General features: G+C 41.6%; 2 protein-coding genes across 2 annotated transcripts in view; both read left to right on the top strand.

The window, feature by feature from the left end:
• Positions 1 to 22456, top strand: part of LOC134446520 (E3 ubiquitin/ISG15 ligase TRIM25-like) — a 53204-nt gene that overhangs the window by 14149 nt on the left and 16599 nt on the right. The window contains exons 2-6 of the mRNA XM_063195883.1: positions 9332 to 9503; positions 9606 to 9680; positions 14942 to 15081; positions 18803 to 18889; positions 20512 to 21078. Of these exons, the coding sequence (XP_063051953.1) occupies positions 9332 to 9503; positions 9606 to 9680; positions 14942 to 15081; positions 18803 to 18889; positions 20512 to 21078 (1041 nt within the window). The remainder of the gene's footprint in view (positions 1 to 9331; positions 9504 to 9605; positions 9681 to 14941; positions 15082 to 18802; positions 18890 to 20511; positions 21079 to 22456) is intronic.
• Positions 2832 to 9230, top strand: LOC134445676 (E3 ubiquitin/ISG15 ligase TRIM25-like). Its single transcript, XM_063194712.1, has 3 exons — positions 2832 to 3526; positions 4275 to 4370; positions 8914 to 9230. The coding sequence occupies exons 1-3, from the start codon at positions 2945 to 2947 to the stop codon at positions 9166 to 9168; spliced, it is 933 nt and encodes a 310-aa protein (XP_063050782.1). The 5' UTR covers positions 2832 to 2944; the 3' UTR covers positions 9169 to 9230.

Raw genomic sequence — 22456 nt, 5'->3', positions numbered from 1 at the left:
GTTGTGAAGGGGTTGCCCTGCCAGAACTCAAACCCGGCCTGGTACCAAACTGGGGCTCTGACTGCTACAACAAAAGAGCGAGGCTCATTGGCGCGGCAATTACAACACAACCACAACCCAAGTGATGGTCACTCCATCACACTGCCTTTTCCTTTGGGGAGCGCACCCATGTGCATCACACACTCATGGCGTCCCTCACGCAACTGCCCTTCATGCTTCGCCCATTCAGTGTAAGCCCTCATTTATGCTTCACCCATCAATGGGGTCCCTCGCACCAGAATCTGTCAGGAACCAGACTAACAAGGAACCAAGTGCGTTCAGGAACCCCAGAGGGGGCTTTTATTGATTAGGGAAAGGGGAGTGGGAAATGAGAAGGGTTCCGGGTTCCGGGGGTACCAAGGGTTACCGCAGGGCTCCAGGTGTCTCAGGGGTTCCAGGTGCTGGGTGTGTGTGCTCCCCCAGGAACTGAGCAGCGATCACAGCAGTTGAAGGGTCTGAAAGTCCTGGGGGAAAACACACACACACACACAACAGGGGGTGAAAACAGGGCAGCGGTACAGTTCAGTGAAAGTGCAAAGCAGAAGGCAGGTCAAAATTACCAGAGGAAGAAGAGCAATCAGAGATCCAGGAACTAAAGGCAGGTCGATTTCCAGGGCAGGACAGTAAACAGAGTTGGGGTCAAAAGGCAGGTCGGGTTTCCAGGGCGGGAGAGCAGAGTAGAGTACAGATGGGTCCGAGTACAGGTACTATCTGACCAAGAGTGCATTTGCAGATGGTCTGACAATGACTGACTGAAACAGAGGACTATATACTGTATACAGAACATGGGAATGGGTGAATGCAGTTCAGCTGGGGAGTAAACAAGGGTAAGTGAAGCAGATCAGAGTGGAGACAGGTGAAGGTGATTAGGCAGAGCAGAGAGTAGAGTGGAGCAGATGATTAGAATCAATTGAGAGTGGTTACCAGGTAGAGAGAGAGAGAACAGAGAGACACAGAGGCAGAGAGACAGAGGCAGACAGACAGACACACAGAGAGAGAGAGATGTAGACAGACAGAGAGAGAGACAGTCAGACAGAGAAAGAAGATTCATGATCTCAAAGGAGGATGCCGGGGAGTGAGCTCATGACAGGAATCACCAATTCTGGGGATCCCTCACATGGAATTATGGCTCATACATCACGGGTACGCCTCCGATGGCTTCACGGTGACCATCCCACTTCTGACACCATTTGTAGCAAAGGCGAGTGGAGTTGCCCTGCCAGGACTCGAACCCTGGCCATCTGGGTACTAAACTGACCGCTAGGAGAGCCAGGCTCGTTGACTTCACAGTCAGAACACACACGCAGCCCTATGGTCACTCCACAATCACAGTTGTGTACATTAATATTCTTATGTAAGCAATGTATAGTCTTCAAATTGCCAGATGCTTACTTCCCTATGTCATATCTTTGCACTATTGGCATGAATTAACGTAATTACTCTTATGGTTCATGTTTTCAGGATCTTATTGGTTGGAGCTGTTACAGTTGATAAAGACACTGCTGCTATTGTAATATGCATGTGCTGTTTGTCAAGTCTGTCAGGACACATCATCAGTGATGATTCATGGTGTCACTGGTTGTTTTGGGTAGTTCAACAGCTAAACTGAACTGACAGGGCCACTCTACTTGTCGTAGAGGTTAGTAGGGGTTAGGTGAAACAGTTGATATTCGGGGAGCACAATGTCCTGGAAGGAAAAGGCTTTCAGGGCAAGGGTTGTTATAATATTGTTTGTTCAACATTGGAATGTTCTTTTTTTATTGTATATCAAAGTTAATATTCCCCAGCGACAAGAGCATTTTACTGTGTTATCACAACTAAAACATTAACATGTCTATGATGATATGTGAAGGTTATATTTGTCAATGATGTTAGAAAATTAAGAATGAACCTGAAATGTGAATCACCTGTTTTCTAGACATCTTTCACTATTAGAACAGAATTTTAATAAAACGCCAACCCAGTTTCAATGAGCAGCATAGTTGCAGTACCTTTTTTGACCATTTCCTAAACAGTGTCCCTTTAACTAGTTCATCTGGCTTCCTCGATTTGTCTATAGTTAGCCTCCGTTACATCTACAGTTTGTGTGATTTTGCGCAGTGCCCCCGGACATGCCTGTATCGGAATCTACACTGAAGCACTTGGGAGCAGTGAGAAGGAGACATCTGAGAGGTGGTGCTGAGTTGCCATTGGGGGGCATTAGTGGATTTTATTTTGTAATACTAAGAGGGACGCTGACAGGGTTATGATGAGATCAAGGGGGCGTTGGGAGGTTTATGATAAGCTCAAGGGGGTGTTGGTTCAAAACATTCAAAAGCATTGTGAATCACTGCACTATATGCTGCTGTATCCTCTTACTGCAGATGGGCCCATCGACAGGCCTATTCACTCTTTACTAAAAACACTCAACTACATCATAACAACATTGCTATGACAATACAGAAAGTATCTTAAGAATTAAGACTTGGTCATTACCATTTTAGTGACATTAATGTTATAACAGACTAGAGCCAAGACTGGAGGCCGAGGGAAACGACTGGGGAAGCAACTTGCCCTGCAGGGCGTGTTCAACTGCTGCAACATTTTGCTGCCGTTTCCTGATTGAACAACTTGTTTGGCCACAACATAGCAAAACGTTCAGGGTAGAAAAATGCCCAACCCATTTCTGCTCGAGGAAACTATTCTTGAACACTGCCATTGTCACCTGGTTGACCAGACCCACATCCATCCCACCTAGTCCTACCTTCTTTCCCACTGATAACAGGAACGATTCTGATTGGCCAATCCCAAACCCCACCCACCCTGTATGCTCCTCCTTAGTGTTCTGAGAAGGAGCTGAGGAAGTCAGCTGTCACTCTGCTGCTGCTTCTCAGAGTGTTAAGGAAAGCTACAGAAGAGTTACAACATGGCGTCAGTGTCTTCTCAGGAGGAGTCATTCACCTGTCCAGTCTGTCTGGAGCTGTTGAGGGATCCGGTGACAATTCCCTGTGGACATAATTTCTGTATAAGATGCATTAATGGCTGCTGGAATCAGGAGGATGGGAAAGGAGAATATAGTTGTCCCCTCTGTAAGCACACTTTCGACTCCAGGCCTGTCCTCCACAAAAACCCACTAATTGCTGAGGTGGTGGACAAGTTCAGGAAGACCAGTCTCCATGTGGCTTCTCCTGCTCACTATTATGCTGGACCTGGAGATGTGGCATGTGACCTCTGCACTAGAAGAAAACTCACAGCCGTCAAGTCCTGCCTGGAGTGTCTCAAGTCATACTGTGACGCTCACCTAAATGCTCACAATGAACTTGTTGATAGAAATCACACCATTACCGATGCCACAGGCCAACTACAGGAAAGGATCTGCTCCCGTCATAAGAAGGTTTTTGAAATATTCTGCCGCACTGACCAGAGTTGCATCTGCTATCTGTGTACGATGGATGATCATAAAGGTCATGACACGATCACGGCTGCAGCAGAGTGGAGTCATAAAAAGGTAAGACATCAGTATATTTGGGATGTCTTTTTTTCATCTTCCACAAAGCAGGAACATAATAAGACACTGATTTGAAGTTTGTTTAAATCCATTTTGCCATACCCTGCCCTGTGTTTCAGTGGACATATTGTAACACCTCACTACAAGGTGAATGTGTGTGTTTGTAAAAACAGAGCGATGTGGAAAAACAGGTTTGACTGCTGTCATTGAATATTAACACACTGAGGCACACGCAACCTTTCTCTCACGGATATGTTGTTCAAGTGTAGTGTATTTATTCATTTCTGTAGTTTATGCACAGGTCACCAACGTTGTATACCAACATAACCATGTTTGTGATTTGTGTTTCATTGAAGAGGTGAATTGCAGTTTAAATGTATTCATTTAATGTATTTATTAAAGTGAAGAGGTACCAAGATGCAGTCTATTATGACAAAAGGTTCAATGTCTACATTCTGTAAAACATTGACAGGCCAACTTCAGGGTGTAGCCGCAACAACTTGTCAGAAATTGCTGTCACACTTACAGGCTCTGAGCACTTTTTCTCACGTCATTTAACATTAAAACTCCAGCCTGTTGTTTCTTCACATTTTCAATATGTCACAGCCGAACTAAGGGCATATTGTTTTAAATATTTGTTTAAAAAAAGTTAAAACAGACCAATTTAATCTAACTCAGTGATACCCCAATGTGCAACATCTTAAGATAATGATTGAAACTCAATATGGTTTTATTCCTGGTGTTCCAGGAGGGGTTGGGGCAGAGCCAGAGGAGATGCCAGCAGATAATCCAGTTGAAGGAGAAGGAGCTGCAGGAGCTGAGGAAGGCTGCGGAGACTCTCAAGGTGAGAACTGACCAGAGGAGAAGACTGTGTGTGTGTGTGTGTGTGTGTGTGCGTGTGCGTGTGCGTGTGCGTGTGCGCGTGCATGCGTGCGTGCGTGGGTGCGTGCGTGTGTGTCCTATCACATGCCTTCCATGATTTGGTCTCAATTAATCCATTGTAGCCTGGAGACACAGATAGGCTGCATTCAGGTTCTTGAGATTTGAGGGTTTTTTTTTTTTTTATTAAACATGTGGACATGTTAGAGCTGAATGAGCACATTCTAATGCAACATGAGGGTCCTAGCTTTTAAATGCAACTTATTTCATGTTTGTATGTAGTGGTGGGCGATATGACGATATTAATCGTGAATCGTGATATCGAGTACCGTCTGGAATCTGCCAAAGTGAAGAAATCGTATAGATCGCCTTGCAGTTTGTGCACTTTATGAGAGTGTCATCAGTGTGTTAACATTTTATTAACTGCAAGTTATAAATTGCTAGCATATCAAAATTGATTTCTGTTGTTTTTTTGGATGGAAGATCTTGATAAAAAAAATCGAAATCGAGATTTCATGTTAAAAAATCATGACATGACATTTTTGACATATTGCCCACCCCTATTTGTATATGCTTCGGAGTTTGAGATAATTAGGATTTCACTGATTCTTGAGAAAGTGGCTAAAACATGTCTCAGCAATAAACTGTCAATTTTGTTGAAAATAAATTACATTTTCATGAACAAAATGAATCCAGGTAAAGACCCAGGGGTCTGTTACACAAATGTACAGTCGTTTGAAATATTTAAGTGTAATTTTATTACTTTTCATGGCTATAAACCTGCCCACACCCTGTAAAAACAGCTGTCCCAAGGACAGACGTCATCATTTCAATTGACTTAAAATGTAAAAATCACTGATATTATTGAATAATATCACCATGATGTGAAAGTCCATATTGAAGTGGTTTTGCAGATATGCACATAGTGCGTGTAAAGCAATATTTATTACTATTTTCTGATTGCTCAAAGTGTGTCCAGCATATTAGTCACCACCGTCAGATTTTTTTAAAAAGACAATAAAATCAGGTATGCACAAGGTCATTGTCATGACTTAGGACCCCTTTTCAAACCTTTAGCTCTACTGAATACTTCACCATCACTGAAGCTCCTGTAAGTTTACTAATTTCTCCTCAATTTGTTAATTTGTTTGGACACTGGTACTGTCCCAACCATAAACTGTCAACACCGTCGGGGGTTTAAATAGTATTATGTTACATTAATGTTAATTATATATACTTTTTCAGAAGCGGCATGAAGCCCCTAAGAAACAGAGCGAAAACGAAGTGGCTAATGTGAGCAAAAAATGCATAATATGTAAAATGTTTTTTTGTCTCACACCGTCAGATGTCACCACCGTCAGATTTTGTTCCGCTCATCATCTTGTTCAATATTTTACTAAATTGTGCTGGTTAATGAGACATTACCAGACATGTCAGTAATAATTGTGAGCCAAACTTATACTCCAGCCTCCACTGAGGTGCATTTGGAGGGTTTTTTGTCACAAAACCTGACGGTGGTGACATCTGATGTAGTTCACAAAAAAGCATGTGTTTTACATGTTTTTGACAAGTTTTAAGAATATGCTTCCAATAAGTATCTACAATTATGTTAAATTGTGAAAGTAATTCACTTAAATACAGTAAACATATTTTTTTACTTCTAATTCTGTCTGACGCTGGTGACAAAACCAAGAAAGAGCCCATTTTATGAAAAATGTAAAACATGGGGAGCTTGGCCAATACATTCACTGCACAGCCAAGACCTTCATCTATGATAATACACCTCTATATTTTGGATTTGAACAACTTAAAACCTGTTTATGCCACATTTTCCATAATGTAGGCCTACTTCCTAGAGTATCTAACAAATGAAGAAAAAACACTTGCACAAACATACTGTGCATGCACAAACATAAAGTGTTTATGAGTGATTCTACGATTTCCCTACGCTTTTGGCAAAAGCAAAATGTCAATTATCAGCATTTTTTTTCAACTAAATGACCTAGATGTTTACATAGTGTATATATTTAAGTTTCCAAACAAACAAATTGCCAAGCTTAATCTTAAATCATTTGATAAATACTCTAATGAAAGCGAACATTTGCTTAATTATTTTGTCAACAGTGTTATGGACAAATACTATGTCATTTCAAACATATATAAAAATACTACAGAGTTGAAACAATATGTGTTTGAAAGTGCTTATGTCCCTTAGCAGTAATGTTGTCATTAATCTGTGCAACTGATATAGAAAATGTGATTGTTGAGCTTCATAAGTAGGATTTTATGAGTCACTGTGATACAGACTGACACATTTTTCATCATAAATCCCTGTAACGTCTGATTTGAATATAGTCACTCTCCTTACACAAGACTTCCTTCTCCAGAGATAATCCCTAGTGTATGTTCATAGGATTTTTCCAACACATAAGGGATCAATAGCGCAAAAACACTTTCAAAACAGTCAACGGTGTAACTCAACTGTGTTACGGTCAACAGTGCAGGGGAACAAGTCGGCACTTTTTAGGAGAAAAAAACAGAGCAGACAAACCCATCTCCCTAGAACACAAATTATTTTGTTTGTTTGTCTGTCAATATGGATATAAATTGGCAAAAACATACTCCTCCTCAACTGTCATCAGTGTTGCCAGATTGGGCTGGTTCCCGCCCAATTGGGCTGCTTAGGATGGCCGTGTGCGGGTAAAAATGGCATCTATCAGAAAAACCTTCCCACTGCCATATAAATCAATAGAATTGGGCGGGTTTTTAGGGCGGATTTTGATCATTTTTTGGGCTGGAAATCATCAGCCTCATCTGGCAACCCTGACTGTCATACTTAATTGTAACGCCATTGACGGTAACACCGTTGACATTTCAGCCATTTTTATGGTGTTGTGCTAACTGAGGACCTCAGAAGTTCCACCACAACACCTTAATCAATTCATGTATCTGTATGCTTTATCTGTGTTTTTCTACATGTAATTTCTGATTCAGATTCTTATGAATATGTTGATAACACAGTTGACAGGCAATTTTCCCGCTATGAGAACATAAAAAAGAATGGATTAAATTATGGAAGGATGGAGCTCAAAATTTACCAAAAAGTCTTCCCGTATCCTGCCAAAGAGGTTATGACATCACGTGATGTTATTTGTATGGCCTAAGACCAAACCATTACTGATTTATGGAGGCGGTTTCAGACCGTGACACGGTTAACACAGTTTTCGTGGACACACACAAAATGGCAAATTTCATGTATAATGGAAAGGACAGTGGTCTTTCTGACAGTTTTGTCATATTGTGATGATTACTGTGAATCAACATTTGCAATCGTCTTGGGCAAAACAAGTTTCTTTACATGCTAATATGAAGACTGAATCTGACATTTGGAAAACAGGACGGCATGAAAACGCCCAAAACCAGTATTAAATATTCATTCTTGCTGAGGGAAATAATGCTATGTCTACACTTTCTGTATTATATGAAAGATAAATGTTTTCTATTGTCCAAAACATCATTGGATGCAGTTAATAGTTAGTGGAATTGCCAAATAAAATCCACGGACTTAAAAGTGTAGGCGAATTAGAGAATCACTCTTATGCTAGATGTCATTGACTTGAGAGGGCTATTTATTTTGCTAAATGTAGGTAATAATTAGGTCACTTTCACCACTTTCAGATTACTGTCACCACCGTCAGTTCTTAAGTCACCACCGTAAGAAGGAGTTTTGGACATTTTAAATGAATGTGCTTACAAAATTTTCCTTTGGAGTTGTTGAATTATCAAAGTAATAGCAAATTTAAGCCTACACTAATATTTGTGAAATTACAAAAAAATGTTTGATACATTTAGGCATTAAGTAAGCATTGTCTGCCAGCACATATTTGTAAATTAGAACACATGAAGCAGTATTAAAATAGAATGAAAGTGAATTTTCAACATTTAAAGGCGTATGTGTGAACCAAAAAACACACACAATCACTTAAAAACTCCAGATACATATGCAACCAAATCAATACACTTTTTATTGCTTTTAATTGTGTCTGACGGTGTTGACAAAAAACAAGGTATGATCGGAGAAAAACCTGATTTCTGAAAAAAAATCAAAATGGGGAGATTGGCCTTGTGCATTTCTGAAAAGCCAAGACCTTTGTCTACGAGGATATACCATATTATTTTGTAATTCACTTCGTTTTTTTTTCTTTCAAGATTACAACCTGTTTTAGCCACTTTCTCAAGAATCAGTGTTTTAAAAGGCAGAGGGCACCCTTTCCCAAAAAGGGCTTAGGCTAAAATGGGTTAAAACACAAATATTATGAATCTAATCACTGCGCCTCTCTCTCTCTCTCTCTCTCTCTCTCTCTCTCTCTCTCTCTCTCTCTCTCTCTCTCTCTCTCTCTCTCTCTCTTCTCTCTCTCCTCTCTTCTCTCTCTCTCTCTCTCTCTCTCTCTCTCTCTCTCTCTCTCTCTCTCTCTCTCATCTGTGTGTGTGTGTGTGTGTCCTATCAGTCTGGTGCACAGACAGCAGTGGAGGGGAGTGAGAGGATGTTTACTGAGATGATCCGCTCCATTGAGAGAAGGCGCTCTGAGGTGACAGAGCTGATCAGAGCTCAGGAGAAGGCTGAGGTGAGTCGTGCTGAAGGACTCCTGAAGCGACTGGAGCAGGAGATTGCTGAGCTGAAGAGGACAGATGCTGAGATGAAGCAGATTTCACTGACTCAGGATCCCATCCATTTCCTCAAGGTAAACATCATTACTTTATAGAGCGTTCAAAACAGCTAAACACAGTGGCAGTGCAGCCCTGTTAATTGCAGTTCAAGCTCTCCCTCACCTGGTGTGTGTGTGTGTGTGTGTGTGTGTGTGTGTGTGTGTGTGTGTGTGTGTGTGTGTGTGTGTGTGTGTGTTTTGTGTGTGTTTCTCTGTGTAGAATATTGTGTCCATCAATGGGAGGCCTTACAGCACAATTTCAACCAACGTGACCTTCAGCCAAAACTTCTCCTTGGAGCCCCTGAAGAAATCTGTGACTGCACTGAAGATGCAGCTGGAGGAGAAATTAGAGTCAGTCTTCAAGCAGGAAATTGTCAAGATATCTGCAGCAGGTTGGACAAACACCATAACAGACATATGAATCATAACTGACATCTTCAATTTGCTTTTTAAGGTAAAACATAACTCATTGTTTTTCTCTTTTTATCTTGAAGCTGTGAAAAATATCCAGATCATCGAGAGCATACAGCGTGAGTTTCCAACACATACACAGTCGCATATGCTCTCATGTGCGCGCGCGCACACACACACACACACACACACACACACACACACACACACACACACACACACACACACACACACACACACACACACACACACACACACACACACACACACACACACACACACACACAAAATGGACCAGATGTCTGTGTGTATGTGTTTGTATCACTAGACACATGTGTGTGTGTGTCCTTTTGTTTTGTTTTTCCACATTTAAATAGAACATTTCACATCATTTCCATGAACACATTTCACAAAAAGTCTATAGTCTATAGAGTTACTCTTCAATACAGAGATCCTGTTCCTCTTTTCCTCACTCCTGCATGGTTAGGCCCCTCTACCTCTTGCACAGATTAGTCTTAAATGGCTTGTTGACCTGCAGTTAGATCACAGTTCATTTCTGAACTTGAGTTTAATCTTAAACTTAATGTCAAAATATTCAAATGTTATTTTTGGTGGAATTGTGTCTGATGCATGAATATAAGACACCCCCCCCCCCCCCCCTCCGTGTTTCTCAATCTATAACATCACATTATTCTGTAAACCAGTGTTAATCAAAAGCCTTTGTATGCTAGTGCTTGAAACAACAAGAAGACCAGTGTTTAAAATGCCTTTGTAAGCTAATGGTCAAAGCAGAACTCAAATCAGACCAGGGTTTAACCAGTCAGTGTCTATGAAACGCCTTTGTATGCTACTGGTCAAAGCAAAAACATCAAATCAAGGAATAACCAGTGTCTATAAAATGATTTTGTATGCTACTGGTCGGTAACCAGCATGGCAAATGCTTTTGTGTTTTACTGGATGAACAGGCAATAACCCAAGAGGCTACACCCACAACAATCAAGACACTTGCATACGGAAATGATGCATACACAAATGTGCAGAAAACACAGACGTGCTGTCAATGTGTAACGTGTGTGTGTGCGTGTGTGTGTGTGTGTGTGTGTGTGTGTGTGTGTGTGTGTGTGTGTGTGTGTGTGTGTGTGTGTGTGTGTGCGCGTGTGTGTGTGTGTGTGTGTGTGTGTGTGTGTGTGTGTGTGTGTGTGTGTGTGTGTGTGTGTGTGTGTGTGTGTGTGTGTGTGTGTGTGTGTGTGTGTGTGTGTGTGATTTATGTAGGTCTACCATAATTTTTGTTTGGAAGTGTCTTGGTCGTTATGGGTTGAAGGTGATCTATCATTTGCCTGGTCGATGGGTCTTATTGATCTTGGTCTTACTAATTATAACTTTTACCAGTAACACACAAAGGCATTTGTTATGCTGGTTACCGACCAGTAGCATACAAAATCAATTTATAGACACTGGATATGCCCTGGTCTTATTAATTGTCATTTCAACCAATAGCATACAAGTTCAAGTTTCAAGTTCAAGTTTTTGTATTTTATTTGTCCCCCAAGGTGGAAATTTGGTTGATAGCAGGTATTTGAAGACATTCAGGTACCAGGAGTCAACACAGCACAATGACATAAGACAGGGACCAATACACAGAATTAAAAATGTATAAAATAAAGACAATATAAACTGAATGGATAAAAGAAGAGACAAAGAGAATAAAGAAAAGATAAAAGGTCAGATCAAGACATGGAGATAACAATACCAGTCCAATGTGCAAAAAAATGCAAGGATGCAAAGTGCAGGAGGCAGCATTATCTGTGCAAGTTTAACATGTTTATAGATGTGCAGATGAAGGTGCATTTGTATCTATTAAATGTTGGAAGTCTAAACCTTCTACCAGATGGCAGAAGCTCAAACTCTCCATGCAGAGGGTGATCCACACATATACAAAGGCATTTTATAGACACTGGTTATGCCCACCCTTTTAACTTCCAGGATATGGCAGATTTCCCAAAGTATTGCTCGGAAGAACTCTGAAGCTGATGCCTTGTCCTCCCAAGCCATTAGATGTGAGGTGCATGTGGGTGAATGTGTGTCTCTGTGTTGGTCTGCAGATACTGATCCTGAACTCCCAGTCAGAAGAACACACAGCAAGGAGGGCATTCCACCACAGAGTAAGTCATTACCGTATCAGTATATTATATTGTGCAGTGGGGGAATGGTGGGGGTGGGGGTTAGGGGATGTTAAGGAGTCTGACTGCAGAGGAGAAAAAACACTCAAGAGATGTCACCAGGCCGCTAGGCTGTCCATCTCCGCCAGGCTGCTAGGCTGTCCATCTCCACCAGGCTAATGGGCTGTCCATCGCCACCAGACTGTCCATCTCCACCAGGCTGTCCATCTCCACCAGGCTGTCCATCTCCACCAGGCTGCTAGACTGTTCATCTCCACCAGGCTGCAAGGCTGTCCAACTCCACCAGGCTGCTGACTATTCAGAAAAGAGACCATTGATGGTGCTGTCATTCAAGCAGTGTTACAGACTGTAGACTGGAGGTGCAGCGCTCTGTGTGTGTGTGTGTCTCTGTGTGTGTGTCCGTGTGTGTGCGTGTGTACGGTGATGGTCCTGTTGATGACACTGCGAGGACCATCACCGTACTGGAAATAGGATGCTGCTTTGACGCATAAATGGACTTGTGCTTTGCTGAAAAATGTGTGAAATATCAACCAGTAGTTCATGCATTGACAGACAGTGGCTACAAAACATCCATGGTGGCACTTAGCAAAGGAGCTAGCTGAGTATTGCTCACTGTCTGCAGTTATAGGCAGTTTGCATATATGGAGAAGGAGATGCCACTTGTATCCTTGAAGAGGCTGTAGACCACTATAATTTTGGTATTTATGTAAAAGACACATTATTGCTTCTTTAACATTGTTTTGGCGCTGTATTGTTTACTCAATAATTTTTGGTCCTCCCAAATAAACGAATCAAACTGTCATAGCTACTGTATGGGCCAACTAGTGGTATCAGGGGGTTAGATGGGCAGCCCTGCTTCCTATAGGTGGACTATTCCACAGCAAAGGTGACTACTGACCACTCCAGTGGCCAATAATTAACACATACTGTATGACATTGGAAAACACATGTCTGATTTATTGGGTTGAATCATTGTAGTGCAAAGCTGTCCTAACACTTAATCCACAATCTACGAAGGGACATGTAGAGAGAGGGCAACCCCATCTTTATCTGTTTCACAGGACATGCTGCCCGGCAAGATGTATAAAGCTGGAGACTTAAATGTGGAGCATATTGTGCTGTTAATGCACTTAGTAAGACCAATGGTATGTTTTCTCTCTTAGTGTTTGATGGTCAGGCTCTTATTGCTGAACCAGTGACCAGAGAAGACTTCTTACAGTGTGAGTTGGACACACACACAGAGACACACACAGAGACAGACACACACACACACACACACACACACACACACACACACACACACAGGCACACACACACACACATTTGTGACACATATGCGACACACACATACACATATACACACACACATTTGTGACACATATGCGACACACACATACACATACAGTTGTGCTCATATGTTTACATACCCCAGCAGAATAAACGCTTTCTCTGCGATTTCTCACAAAATATGAAGGATTACACAAAACCTTTTTTTTCACTCATTGCTAGTGACTAGCTTAAGATATTTATTAGCAATATTCTGTGTTTACTCTTTCAAAAGCATGATCACAACCCAAACTACCCAAATGACCCTGTTCAAAAGTTTACATACCCTAGTTTCTAATACTGAATATGGCCCTGTTTAACATCAGGGACCGCTCTAAATTGTTTGTGGTAGTTGTGGATAAGGCTCTTAATGTTCTCAGATGACAAAACAGCACATTCTTCCTGGCAGAATGGTTGTTTCCTATAATATTTTTGGGTGTCTTGATGGAACCTCACATTTGAGGTTTCCCCTGAATGGCTCAATGATGTTGAGATCAGGAGAGTGAGACGCAGGGTTCGGCTCAAAAACTTCATTTTATTCTTTCTGAAGCTAGTGACGGGTTGATTTGGCTTTCTGTGTTGAAATATTGTCATGTTGGCATGTCCAAACAATGGACCATGTGCAGTTTCAAGGCTGATGTGTGTCAAGTTTCCTCCAGTATTTTTCACAGGGCAATGTATTCATCATTCTGCGAGTATGGATCAAAAGTATAATGCATTTGTAACTCAAATGTCCCCATGAAATCAGTGGTCCATGACCATGTTTCACAGAAGGGTATGGTGTAACTTTCATCATAGGCTCCATTGACTGTTCTCCAAATGGTACTGTTAATAGTGGCCTAAAAAAGTTCCATATTGATCTCATTTTTCCAAATGACTTTGTCACAGGCATTTTGATGCTTCTCACTGTGCTATTTGGTGTATCATATGCAAAATAACATGTTTGCATTTTTGTGGTAATGGCTTTCTCCTGGCAACCCCCAACAGCCCATCTTTCCTCAAGTGCCTCTTTCCTGTACAGTTTAAAACATTTTTTCATGTTGTCCTATATTTCACCTGAAGTTATTTTTTGGTTGTCCTATGCCTCCTGAACAATTTCCCTTGCAATGATCATTGCAATGCAATGATTCCCTTGCCCATTGGCTTGATTCCAACCAAACTCCTCATATTGCATTTCTGAATTGAAATTCCAACGGTGCCAACATGACAATATTTCGACACAGAAAGCCAAATCAACCCGTCATTAGCTTCAGAAAGAATAAAATGAAGGTTTTTGAGCGTCCATCTCACTCTCCTGATCTCAACATCATTGAGCCACTCAGGGGAAACCTCAAATGTGAGGTTCCAGCAAGACACCCAAAGATATTATAGAGAACAACCATTCTGCCAGGAAGAATGTGCTGTTTTGTCATCTGAGAACATTAAGAGCCTTATCCACAACTACCACAAACAATTTAGAGCGGTCCCTGATGTTAAACAGGGCCATATTCAGCATCAGAAACTAGGGTATGTACATTTTTGAACAGGGTCATTTGGGTAGTTTGGGTTGTGATCATGCTTTTGAAAGAGTAAACACAGAATATTGCTTATAAATATCTTAAGCTAGTCACTAGCAATGAGTGAAAAAAAAGGTTTTGTGTAATCCTTCATATTTTGTGAGAAATCGCGAAGAAAGCGTTTATTCTGCTGGGGTATGTAAACATATGAGCACAACTGTATACACACACACACATATGTGACACACACGCACACACACACACACTTGCGCGCACGCACGCACACACACACACACACACACGCACTTGCGCGCACGCACACACACACACACACACACACACACACACACCCACACACACACACACACAAATACTAGAAGCTAAAAACACGTTTTGTGCGTCCTGTGTTTTATCCAGATACCTGTGACTTCACTGTGGATCCAAACACAGCATTCAGAGAACTACATCTGTCTGAGGAGAGCAGGAGGGTGGATTTCAGATATAAGGACCCCCAGTCATACCCTGATCATCCAAACAGATTTGATGTGCATCCTCAGGTGCTGTGTAGAGAGGGTGTGTCTGCACGCTGCTACTGGGAGGTTGAGTGGAGTGGTGTGAATGTTGATATAGCAGTGTCATATAAAAGCATCAGCAGGAAAGGAGGTAATGAGTGTGTGTTTGGACGTAATGATCACTCCTGCAGTCTGGCCCTCTATCCCAGCCCCAGTTCCTATTTCTGGCACAATAATGAACGTACTAATCTCCCTCTAGTGGCCAGCTCCAGAATAGGAGTGTATGTGGATCACAGGGCAGGAACTCTGGCCTTCTACAGCATCAGGGGAGACACAATGACCCTCCTGCACAGAGTCCACACCACATTCACACACACTCTCTACCCAGGGTTTGGGTTATACCGCTCATTACTTTCGTCATCATCGTCATCATCATCAGCATCAGAATCATCATCAGTGAAGCTGTTGTAATGCCCCTGCAGCCCTCTCTCATACACACATTATGCACTTGATAATAAATAAACATTCACTCAAATGACAACACACACACACACACACACACACACACACACACACACACACACACACACACACACACACACACACACACACACACACACACACACACACACACACACACACACACACACACACACACACACACACACACACACACACACACATCTCTTTGAGGCACAATAATAGACTGTACTCTCTCTCTCTCTCTAGTTGTCAGTTCCATAATAGGAGTGTATGTGGATCAAAGGGTCATTCTGTTCACACACCCCTCTCATACAGACACTCACTCATGCACGCACAAATATCTATGACTGGTAGATTTTGTGCACAGAATGAACATTTTCTTTTGAGTGAATGCTGAATGGTAGTTTTGGGTTGGGCGCGCACATCCAAAAACACTTGTTGCAGGTGCCAGACAAAAAAATCAGATAGTTGAAAAAGGTAGGTCTGCACACTGCCGATAAGCTCCAAAAATAAGCTTATTTTTGGAGCTTATCGGCAGTGTGCAGACCTACCTTTTTCAACTGAATGCTGAATGGTAGCAAATATTTTTCAGATGGTGGTAAAGTTTGTACGTGTGCGTGTGTGCGTGCGTGCATGCGTGCGTGCATGCCTGATATCAAATGGGGCTGTATTTGAGTGTGTATGCAGATTGTTCAATACTTAGCCTAATTCTTTCTCATCTCCGTGGAAACCTCTGCTGTTCTCATATTCATGAAAACCAACATGTTCCATGACAAACACATACAGTTGAGGACGATATTATGAGCCCCCCTTCTGAAATGAGACATCTCTCTTGATTTCTCAGTGAGAAGGACCATTATGAACCGTTTCTGTTATTCTGGAAACAAATACACTGATGGAGATAATGTCCAATGAGTTGAATTTGGATTTTTCCATTTTCACAATGAGTTTAAACAAAAAAGGTTAAAAATGGCAAGGACAAAATTATTACCCCCCTTATCATTAGTAGTCAATAGAGTGCCATTTATGAACCAAAACCGACATCAGGCACTTTGATCTATGTTGGCACATGCCCTACCATGGATTTTTGCCCATTTTTTCATTGCAAATAGCTAACCTGGTCTAAATTGCATGGATGTAGAGGATGGACATTCATTTTCAGCACTCCTCAAAGACTATCTAAAGGATTGAGATCTGAACCACAACATGATCATGGTTTTAGTAACCTTGAAGAACATTTGAACACTTTTGGATAAAAGTTTTGGGTTATTATCTTATTGAAAGATCCAGTGAAGATCTTAGCTTCCTCTATGAACATATTTTTGCATGGTCACCTTCCACTTTCTATCATAATCTTCTGTTTTTATGGTGCCGTACACCCAGACAAGGTTTCCTGTGGCTGAGGCCGTCACAGAATGATGCTTCCACCACCATGTTTAATTGTGGAAACCAATTTATACAATTTTAAGGACTATCCCTTTCTTCACCTGACAGAAGCAGAATTCATGCATCAAAGCAGGTGCAATTGAATCTCATCAGATGAAAGCAGAGACTTTCAAAACTCATTTTTGACTTTCAAATGTTCATAGGCAAAGCTCAATAACACTCTAATATGCACCGCCTTTAGTAAAAGGGTTTTTCTGTGATGATGACCCCAAAGCCCAATATGATGACAAGCCCTAACAGCTGTCTTTCTTGAAATAAAAACTCCAGGTGAGGTCAGGTCAATAACAATCATCTAGGCAGGTGTCCAATGCTTCTTTGGTCTAATGAGACTAAGCAGTTTCCACAGTTACACATAGTGGTGGGGGCATCAAGTTTTTAGACTGTTATTCAGCCTCAGACACAGGGAGTCTGGGTCTGGATCTGGATTGCTGGTCCTCCAACAACATTGTAACCCAAAGTAAACATTTAAATTAGTTCAGAGGTTCTTCAATGACACTAAAAGCATGATACTGGAATGACCCAGTCAAAGTCCAGTCCTCAATCCCACTGAGAGTCTGTGGCAAATGTCTATGCTCAGCATCCATGCAATTTGGACCAGCTAGAACACTTTGCAGTGAAGAAATGGGCCAAAATCCCTAGTGGGGCATGTGCCAACCTAGGTAACAACTGATCAAAGTGCCTGTTGTCCGTTTTGGTTCATAAATGGCGTCATATTGACTATTAATGATCAGGGGGCTAATAATTTTGTCCTTGTCATTTTTGCCCTTTTTTGTTTAAACTCATTGTAAAGATTTGACATTATCTCCATCAGTGTATTTGTTTCCAGAATAACAGAAACGGTTCATAATGGTCATTCTCACTGAGAAATCAAGAGAAATGTCTAATTTCAGGAGGGAGGCTAATAATATCGTCCTCAACTGTATTCAGTTGGATCGCACAACATTGATGATATTACACTAGATTTAAAGTCCTTCAACATTAATACAGAATTTGGACGTTCATACTTTTGGTTTGGTGTGGGGGTTATGGGTACTTCTGCTATTTTATTTTGTAATTGGTATGTAGTTGGTATTGGTATTAATTATGATTTCACTTATAACAAAATAATGTGTGATAAACTTTGAGACTCTGAATGATTAGATAAAAACCTAAACATGTGAGAATAACAGCAACCACTAAAAGACAGAACCCAGTAGAATGCAGCTGATTAGAGAACAGGACGGGGGTGGCAGTTACGGATGATCACACACCTGATAGTGGGATGCTGTTTAATATGTTGTTGACATGTTGATGCTGTTTAATAGCCTATGTAACATTTCAAAGATTGGTTTCCATGTACTGTATGTAACAAAATAATGACTGAATAAAAACATTTTTTTAAAGACTCAAAAGCTTGGAAGCTGAATTATTTTATCAACACTCACCCACATGAGAAATACATAATCACATAATCGTAGTAAGACACTTTTGAAGGGACAGCTGAGTACAATGCAGCTGACTAAAGAACAGGGGGTCTTGACATCTTGACCACAACTCACACATCCTAAACACTCTGTATTTTAAACTGATACCATGTGGATTGGGAACAGTAGTGACAATACAATGATGTGCACCCTGTAACAACCAGGGGTGTCAGGAATACATTACTAATCAAAGGGCGTGTGTGTGTGTGTGTGTGTGTGTGTGTGTGTGTGTGTGTGTGTGTGTGTGTGTGTGTGTGTGTGTGTGTGTGTGTGTGTGTGTGTGTGTGTGTGTGTGTGTGTATGTGTGTGTGTACGTGTGTGTGTGTGTGTGTGTGCGCGTGTGTACATGTGTGCCTCTGTGTCTCTGTGTGTAGGGAAAACCAGCGGATGCCATTTTGTGCAGCGCTTTAACCCGTAGAGGTAAAATGAGGAGATGCAGGACAGGTCCCACCAGTGATACAGTACTAAGTGTCCATTACATACAACATACAAGTCAGTGGCCCCACCCGATAGACTATGGTGTGTGTGTGTGTGTGTGTGTGTGTGTGTGTGTGTGTGTGTGTGTGTGTGTGTGTGTGTGTGTGTGTGTGTGTGTGTGTGTGTGTGTGTGTGTGTGTGTGTGTGTGTGTGTGTGTGCGTGCGCTGCGTATGTGTGTGTGTAGGTTTGTGTTTGCGTTCACCTCTGCCACAGATCTCTGTATGTAGGCTGTCCAAAAGACAGTGTAGTCTTTACGCCAACATTGATAGTGAGAAAAATGCCTTCAAAGCCCTGGTATTTGGATGGATATTGTAGTTACTGCAAATTTCCTGCAGGGATCTGTAAGTTTGAAACACTCCAGAAAAAGTTTTGATTTTGAACACCTAAAATGTTGCACACACTTTAAAGCACATAAGCTTTTGGCCGGATTCTTTTTGAAGTGTCCAAGTGTCATGTTTAGATAGGCCTGTATTTTAGCCACTTGCAGTATATGTCAGCAGACACAAACTCACCATATACACAATTATGCCACGTCAACATCAACACACTTAACTGTCATATCCATATGTATATATATCATTTTTTTTTCTTTTCAAAATGATTCACACATAAATTCCGATTTTCATTATTTTTGCTTTTGTATTTTGTGTTCAAATGTTCAGGGAACAAGAAATGTTGGGGGACATTGGTCCATTAATGGTGGTTATGGTGAGATCAATGGGGTGGGGTGTTGAGAGGTTTGTGATGAGGTCAATGGGGCGTTTGTTCAAAACAAAAATGTTGAGAACCACTTCACTATGCTGCTGTAGCCTCTTACAGCAGATGGGCCCATCGAGGAGTCTATTCACTCTTTAGTAAAAACACTCAACTACATCATTACAACATTGCTATGACAATACAGAGTCTCAAGTAGGCCTATCTAATTTGACTTGGTCATTACCATTCTGTTATAAGAGAGACTCTGCGCTAAAGGGTCAAGGGAAATCTTCATGGTAATGGGAGGAGAGGCGCCCCTGAAGCATAAGCAGGGTTGCCAGATGAGGCTGATGATTTCCAGCCCAAATAATGCTCAAAACCTGCTTACAAGCACAAAATCCTGCCCAATATTATTGATTTCTATGGCAAAACATTGGGCAGGTGTTTCTGCTAAATGCCATTTTTACACAGCCATCCTAAGCAGCCCAATTGGGCTGGACACAGCCCAATCTGGCAACACTGAGCACAAGACAGGAGGCCAAAGGAAGAGACTGGGGAAGTAACTTGCCCTGCAGGGCGTGTTCAACTGCTGCAACATTTTGCTGCCGTTTCCTGATTGAACAACTTGTTTGGCCACAATGCCCAACCCATTTCTGCTCGAGGAAACTTGCAAAACATTCTTGAACACTGCCATTGTCACCTGGTTGACCACACCCACATCTATCTTACCTTCTTTCCTCCCTCAAAACAAGAACAATTCTGATTCGCCGGTCCCTAATCCCACCCACCCCGGGCTCCTCTTTAGCATTCTGAGAAGTATAGCTGAGGAAGTCAGCTGTCATTCTACTGCTGCTTGTTAGATTGTGCACTAGGAAGGAATGCTTCAAAAGGGTGTCAGTGTCTTCTCAGGATGAAGTATCCTTCACTTGTCCAGTGTGTCTGGACCTGCTGAGGGATCCAGTGACGATTCCCTGTGGACATAATTTCTGTATGAGGTGCATTAAGGGCTGTTGGGACGATCCGGATGATTTGAAAAAAAAATACAGCTGTCCCCTGTGCATGCGCACCTTCAACTCCAGGCCTGTCCTCCACAAAAACCGTCTGATGGCCGAAATGGTGAAGAAGTTTGAGAAGACCAGCCCCCAAGCTGTTACTACTGCTGACTGTTATGCTGGACCTGAAGATGTGGAATGCGACTTCTGCACTAGGAGAAAACTCAAAGCCGTCAAGTCCTGTCTGGAGTGTCTTAAGTCATACTGTACCATTCATTTAAAAGATCACAATGAACTTATAGGAAGAAATCACAACATGATCGTTGCCACGGGCCAGCTACAGGAGATGGTCTGTCCCCGTCATAAAAAGGTTTTTGAAATATTCTGCCGCACCGATCAGAGTTGCATCTGCTATCTCTGTACGATGGACGATCATAAAGGCCATGACACGATCACGGCTACGGCAGAGTGGAGTCATAAAAAGGTAAGGCATGTAGGCCTATACACCTACTCTATTTTTGGGATTTAATATTTCTCGCTTCACACACAGTTGGAACATAATCATTGACTAAAATAGTTTGTTTAAATAGTTTGTTTAACTTTAAATCCACTTTGCCATACCCTGTGTTTCATGTGTCTCAGTGGATAAAGTGAAATCACGAAAGTTTTTGCAGATTTTTGACCGACTTATTTAACCACATAAATGTCTTGTTCAGTCAGAAAAAAAACAAAATACAGCCATTAATGTTTGAACATGTACTCACAAAAGTTAGTACACCTAGCGCAAGGATTACGTGCACGTGAAAGCAGCTCTCAAAGCCCAGGGCATTCGTTTCCAGACGCCGTACACGAAGATGCACATACACTGGGCCAGTGGAAAGAAAACCTACAACAGCGCGCACGAGGCGGCGGATGAGCTACATCGGAGAGGCATAGAGATCGACTCCACACCGAAGGAACCAACAGGCAACTCCCTACTAGAGCGTCTAAGATCTACAGCCCTCTCCTCCTGGCGTCGCGTTGAAGGCAGAAGTGCAGCGGACGCAAGCAAGCGTGCAAGAAAAAAAACTTCAAGAGTTTCAGCACAACACCAGTGAGGGAGAAGATGCACGCAGAGGGACTGAATAACGATGATTGGAAATAAGACTCAAAAGGGTATGATTCATAGTTTATTATGGGGTTTAACTAAAGGGTAAAATAAATATAATGGGTTGAGGTTTTTTTTTTTCCTCTCTTTTTGGACTGTTTGCTTGGGGAAGATAATTAATATCTTCACTAGTATGAGTAAGTCGCTCCCTAGTGGATGGACTCTCAATGCTGGACGGGGGCCCTTTCCCTGTGACAGGTTTTTTCCCCCAACACAAAAGAGGTGTCGGCTTATAATAAGAGATGTCGACATCTTTTCTTGGAAGTCACCATTAGCATTTAATAAGCAATATTTTCTTTATTTGTTTTGTAAATGTTCATACAATGTTCATGTTTGTTCAACTGTTGGCCTAAGGGGATGTATAAGAAAGAATAGTGTAATTTTCTATGATGAACACAACACCTGAAGAATTGAGGTTCATATCCTTAAATGTAAATGGTCTAGGAAACCCAGTCAAACGAGCTAAGGTAATGAGAAAACTGAAAAAAGAAAGGCTTCAAATATGTTTTCTACAGGAAACCCACTTGTCAAAAATTGAACATGAGAAACTGAAAAGGTTTGGATTTAGAAAAACATATTATAATTCTTATTCTAATACACGCCAGAGGGGCGTAGCAATCTTGATATCAAACTCACTCACATTTGAATGCATTAAGGAAATAAAGGATAAGGAGGGGCGGTATATTATGGTCAAGGGGAGAATTGAACAGACCAT

Source organism: Engraulis encrasicolus, chromosome 3, assembly GCF_034702125.1.
Source record: "Engraulis encrasicolus isolate BLACKSEA-1 chromosome 3, IST_EnEncr_1.0, whole genome shotgun sequence".
In the NCBI taxonomy this organism is placed as follows: Eukaryota; Metazoa; Chordata; class Actinopteri; order Clupeiformes; family Engraulidae; genus Engraulis; species Engraulis encrasicolus.
The sequence above is the reverse complement of the archived record's forward strand: the minus strand, read 5'-3'. Positions and strand labels throughout refer to the sequence as shown.